The 6,120-nt window shown below is 48.4% G+C and overlaps 1 protein-coding gene across 1 annotated transcript in view; it reads right to left on the reverse strand.

The window, feature by feature from the left end:
* Positions 1 to 4,697: 4,697 nt before the first annotated feature.
* dnaaf5 (dynein axonemal assembly factor 5) overlaps positions 4,698 to 6,120 on the reverse strand; it is a 10,512-nt gene continuing 9,089 nt past the window's right edge. Inside the window, 3 exon segments of the mRNA XM_024143444.2 lie at positions 4,698 to 4,988; positions 4,990 to 5,112; positions 5,114 to 5,137. Of these exon segments, the coding sequence (XP_023999212.2) occupies positions 4,914 to 4,988; positions 4,990 to 5,112; positions 5,114 to 5,137 (222 nt within the window). The 3' untranslated portion in view covers positions 4,698 to 4,913.

Genomic DNA, 6,120 nt, shown 5'->3' on the forward strand with positions numbered 1-6,120 from the left:
GTTTGGGATGAGTTAGACCGCAGTGCTCAGCATATGTGGAAACTCCTTCAAGACTTTTGGAAAATCATCTAGGTGAAGCTGGTTGACAGAATGCCAAGAGCGTGCGAAGCTGTCATCCAGGAAAAGGGTGGCTACTTTGAAGAATCTCAAATATGAATATATTTTGATTTGTTTAACACTTTTTTGGTTACTACATGATTCCATATGTGTTATTTCATAGTTTTGATGTCTTCACTATTATTCTGCAATGTAGAAAATAGTAAAAATAAAGAAAAATCCTTGAATGAGTAGGTGTGTCTAAACTTTTGACAGGTACTGTACATCGTACCAGCTCCTTCCTGGCCTTCAGAGGAAAAACAAGCCTTATTGCCGGTAATAAAAACCTATTTTCAGCTTGAGCTCCCTTATCAAGTTCTCCACATGAACAGTGAAGCTCAGCTTGTCATCCACCCACACTCCCAAATATTTGTACACTTTGACTTTCTCTATAGTATGTTCATCCAATGTATGTGTGACTGTCTGTGTGCTGAATGGGAGTGTGTATGTCTGCCTGTCAGTGTCTGCCTGTCAGTGTCTGCCTGTCAGTGTCTGCCTGTCAGTGTCTGCCTGTCAGTGTCTGTGTACACTTGCATGCTTGGTGTGTGTATGTCTGTCTACCTGTCTTTCGGGTCTGTTCTGCTCTGTCCGTCTTTCTTTCTGTCTGTCTGTTCTGCTCTGTCCGTCTTTCTGTCTGTCTGTTCTGCTTTGTCCGTCTTTCTGTCTGTCTGTTCTGCTCTGTCCGTCTGTCCGTCTTTCTGTTCTGCTTTGTCCGTCTTTCTGTCTGTCTGTTCTGCTCTGTCCGTCTTTCTGATTGTGTCTGTCTGTCTGCTCTGCTCTGGGTCTGCTCTGCTCTGGGTCTGCTCTGGGTCTGCTCTGCTCTGCTCTGGGTCTGCTCTGGGTCTGCTCTGCTCTGCTCTGGGTCAGCGTGCGTGTGTGTGGGTGTGTAACTGTGTGTCTGTGTGTGTACAGGGAACGCAGATGCTCCTCTCCCGTCTCTCTCTCTTGTTATTTACAGCCCAATGGTGGCCTGCCTGGCCCTCTCTGGTTTGGCCATGCTCTGTGTGTCTGGCCTGGTTATTTTCAAAGAATGCTGCAGGTGTGTCGGTCTGTTCTGGTAACCCTGCTCTTTAAAGGGGAATTTCACCATTTTTCTACTTGATATTCATCATCTCCATCACCACCCCAACATCTGTAAAAATGGTGCGTTTCTATGTTTTGTAGTAAAAAAAGATAGAGGCCAATGACATCATCGGTGTGCATCTTGTGATTTTAACCAATTATGAGAGGCATTGCCACTAATTGTCTATCAATTTGTTAATGATGTCCTGGAAACACTTATGTTCCTCTTTATTTTTTACTACAAAACATAGAAACGCACCATTTTCACAGATGCTGATGTTGAGGTGGTGCTGGAGATGATGAATATCAAGTTGACATGTTTTTAAATGTCCCTTTAACTCCCCAGCCAGGACTGTACTGCTAACCCTGCTCTTTAACTACCCAGCTAGCCAGCCAGTACTGTACTGCTAACCCTGCTCTTTACATACCCAGCTAGCCAGCCAGCACTGTACTGCTAACCCTGCTCTTTACATACCCAGCTAGCCAGCCAGGACTGTACTGTATGCTAACCCTGCCCTTTACATACCAGCTAGCCACGCCAGGACTGTACTGCTAACCCTGCTCTTTACTACCCAGCCAGCACTGTACTGCTAACCCTGCTCTTATACATACCCAGCTAGCCAGCCAGTACTGTACTGCTAACCCTGCTCTTTACATACCCAGCTAGCCAGCCAGCACTGTACTGCTAACCCTGCTCTTTACATACCCAGCTAGCCAGCACGGACTGTACTGTACTGCTACCCTGCCCTTTACATACCAGCTAGCCAGCCAGGACTGTACTGCTAACCCTGCTCTTTACATACCCAGCTACCCAGCCAGCACGGTACTGCTAACCCTGCTCTTTACATACCCAGCCAGGACTGTACTGCCTAACCCTGCTCTTTACATACCCAGCTAGCCAGCCAGGACTGTACTGCTAACCCTGCTCTTTACATACCCAGCCAGGACTGTACTGCAACCCTGCTCTTTAACATACCCACTGCCAGCCAGGACTGTCTGCTTAACCCTGCTCTTTACATACCCAGCTAGCCAGCCAGGACTGTACTGCTAACCCTGCTCTTTACATACCCAGCTAGCCAGCCGGACTGTACTGCTAACCCTGCTTTTCATACCCAGCCAGCACTGTACTGCTAACCTGCTCTTTACATACCAGCAGCCAGCCAGGCTGTACTGCTAACCCTGCTCTTTACATACCCAGCTAGCCAGCCAGGACTGTACTGCTACACCTGCTCTTTACATACCCAGCTACCAAGCACTGTACTGCTAACGCCTGATCTTTACATACCCAGCTAGCCAGCCAGTACTGTACTGCTAACCCTGCTCTTTACATACCCAGCTAGCCAGCCAGGACAGTACTGCTAACCCTGGTCTTTAACTACCCAGCCAGTACTGTACTGCTAACCCTGATCTTTACATACCCAGCTAGCCAGCCAGGACTGTACTGCTAACCCTGCTCTTTAACTACCCAGCCAGGACTGTACTGCTAACCCTGCTCTTTAACTACCCAGCCAGGACTGTTACTGCTAACCCTGGTCTTTAACTACCCAGCCAGTACTGTACTGCTAACCCTTATCTTTACATACCCAGCTAGCCAGCCAGGACTGTACTGTACTGCTAACCCTGCTCTTTACATACCCAGCTAGCCAGCCAGGACTGTACTGCTACCCTGCTCTTTACATACCCAGCTAGCCAGCTAGGACTGTACTGTACTGCTTACCCTGCTCTTTACAGGACTGTACTGCAAACCCTGCTCTTTACAGGACTGTACTGCTAACCCTGCTCTTTACATACCCAGCTAGCCGCTAGGACTGTACTGTACTGCTACCCTGCTCTTTACAGGACTGTACTGCTTACCCTGCTCTTTACAGGACTGTACTGCTAACCCTGCTCTTTACATACCCAGTAGCCAGCTAGGACTGTCTGTACTGCTAACCCTGCTCTTACATACCCAGCTAGCCAGCCAGGACTGTACTGCTAACCCTTGCCTCTTTACAGGACTGTACTGCTTCCTTCAGTACCCACAGAGACTAACTTCTGATGATCTTTATTGAGACAGACAGACCAGGGACCAGAAGGTCTGTCTCCCATCTGTGTCCATCGTGCTCTGGCTTGACCCCTGCTAGAGGAGGGTAGAGAGGGGGGATCCGTTTCCCCTCCTGTCTGTCTGTCACCCGGGACCTGACCTTCTTTGAAATGTTGGAATCTCAGTGCTGTAAAGGGGGTGGGGGGGCAGTGGTTGGTAACAGGGGGTGGGGGCTCTACTTTGCACTCTTCACACACAGTGAGTGTTATTCTTTTTTAAACGGGTTGCCCCCATGTGTCTTTTCTGAAATGACCAGGGGGGTGGGGGGGGGACTGTGGAGTCAGCTAGGGGGGGGGTCAACCCAGACACGCGGGGGTCAGGAGAAATTAGTATTTTATTATCTCATCATCCCCTCCAGAGGAATTCTTCTGAGCCCCTCAGGGGGGGGGGGTAGGGGTACGGGTGCTCATTGCAGCCAGCAGTATGAGTGCATGTGTGAATAGCCCCCTCCGAGCTTCGCAGCCAGAGAAATGTTATTTTAATATCAAAGGTAAACTAAATGTGGGACACCAGAGGAGAGGAAGGGGAGGAAGAGAGCTGCTCTGGTCTTTTCTTTTCCTATTTTTCCACTGAGACATTAGGGATGTTGTTCTCTCTCTCCTTTTATCTCTCCGTCTGTGTCTCTCTCTCCATCTGTGTCTCTCTCTCTCCCCGTCTGTCTCGCTCTCTGCCTGTCTGTGTCTCTCTCTCTCTCCCGTCTGTGTCTCTCTCTCTCCCGTCTGTGTCTCTCTCTCTCTCCCTCCCCTCTGTGTCTCTCTCTCTCTCTCCATCTGTTTCTCTCTCTCTCGTCTGTGTCTCTCTCTTCTCTCGCTGTCTGTGTTCCTCTCTCTCCTCTTCCGTCTGTGTCTCTCTCTCTATCTCCTTCCGTCTGTGTTCTCTCTCTCTCTGTCGTGTCTCTCTCTGTCTGTCTCTCTCTCTGTCTGTCTCTCTCTCTCTCCGTCTGTGTCTTCTCTCTCTTCCGTCTGTGTCTCTCTCTCCCGTCTGTGTCTCTCTCTCTCTCTCTCGCGTCTGTCTCTCTCTCTTCTCTCCTCGGTCTGTCTCTCTCTCTCTTCTCCGTCTGTGTCTCTCTCTCTCTCTCTCGTCTGTGTCTCTCTCTCTCTCTCCTGTCTGTGTCTCTCTCTCTCTCCTCCTGTCTGTTCTCCTCTCTCGTCCTCTCTCTGTCTGTGTTCTTCTCTCTCTCCCATCTGTCTCTCTCTTCCATCTGTGTCTCTCTTCTCTCGTTGGGGGGGTGGGGGGTTACGTGAGGACTCTAGCAGTTGAAATTAAATTGAAAGATTGGTGAAAACAACATGTGCTTTGCTCAGTGGCCGTTAGTGGAGTCAGTATTTTGTGATGTACTCAAAGGTGAACCCCCCTGACCTCACAGCACCGTAATCCCTATAAAAGCTTTACAACAGTCCTGATAGAGAAAAATGCATCTTATTTTAATAACCTGTCACTGTAAACAATTTTAGGGTCAAAACTAAGTGCCTCAGAAAGGGTGCCGTTTCATCTCTCGTCTATATGCCAACTTCACCTGACCTGACTGGAGACTCAAATATAACATAGTTACCCCTAACCACAGACCATTCATGTGGATAATGATCTGATCCTGGCACAGTAGTTATGGCATTTACCTTTTCCCCCCAATTCCCAACCCATAGGTCATAACCATAGGTCAAGGGTCATAGACTCACCTGCTGGTACTCTGGCAGACGTCTGGTTGGACCAGCGTATCAGCGATCTTCTGGAGGTGTGGTTTCAAGAGGGTCCCCGGAGCAGCCCCCCAGCACGGCAGCCAGGACCATGAGGGGGGTGTGGGGGGAGGAGGAGGGGGTCTCCAAGTGGACCAGGAGTAGCTTGGGGAAGACCTCGGGGCTGACAAAGGTCCCCCAGCAGCTTGGCAGATCTCAGACACTGCAGAGAGAGAAGAGAGAGAGAGAGAGGATACTATAGTTTATGGAATGATTTGCCAATATTCAGAGTGTATTTCACGCCAATAGCACATTGAATTGATAGAGCAAAGATGAGCGAGAGAGCAGAGACCAATACAGAGAGAAGAGAGAATTCAACATCACAGAGACCACGTATTCATTAATCCATTATCAGCCAGTGGATCAGAGGAACCATCAATGCTTCCTCTTGGGGCAGGTGCATCCCAAGTCTTAGGCCAGCCCAGCCTAACTATCTCAGGGCTATAAGACACATATATCACATTCACTGCTGTCTATTCTAAGGCCAGCAGGTGGTGTCCTCTCATGACATGACCATCAAGATCAAGCCATTCACCACAGCAGCTCTGAAACATCTGTTTCTGGTGGAAAGAATGTCAATGGAAATAGCCATGAGCATGACAATAACGAAATAACTTGAAGGAAGGAAGGAAGGCCATTAGTACTGTGAGCAGTTTGTTAAAATGGCATCCAAATGATGGTGCATCAGTCTACAGCGGTTGTTTCACAAGACCTGTGAAGTGATTGAACTGAAGTAGCCAACACGACAGGTACTGTATACTGGACCTGTAGAGCAGATTTCTACACCATCTTCTTTATTTAAACAGTGATTTAACCTTTATTCATCCAGGTTGTCTAAACAGAGATTGTGTTTAACAAGAGAGCAAGATCAAAGAAAAGAGCTCACCAGTCTGCAATAGCAACACTATCATCCAAACCATTAGACCTACCTAATCATCCAATCATTAGACCCCGTACCTCTACCGCCCCCCTACACCTTAGCACCACCCCCTCCCCTACTAAACTAATCTCCACTTCCCATCCCAATATCTTAGACCTAGTACCGACTGTGTATTGATCACTCCTTACATTGGTCCTGACCACTATCATCCACACCATTAGCCTACAACATATCTTACAACTTTAGACTACCACTATCATCAAGCC

Source organism: Salvelinus sp. IW2-2015, unplaced genomic scaffold (genome assembly GCF_002910315.2).
Source record: "Salvelinus sp. IW2-2015 unplaced genomic scaffold, ASM291031v2 Un_scaffold4006, whole genome shotgun sequence".
In the NCBI taxonomy this organism is placed as follows: domain Eukaryota; kingdom Metazoa; phylum Chordata; class Actinopteri; order Salmoniformes; family Salmonidae; genus Salvelinus; species Salvelinus sp. IW2-2015.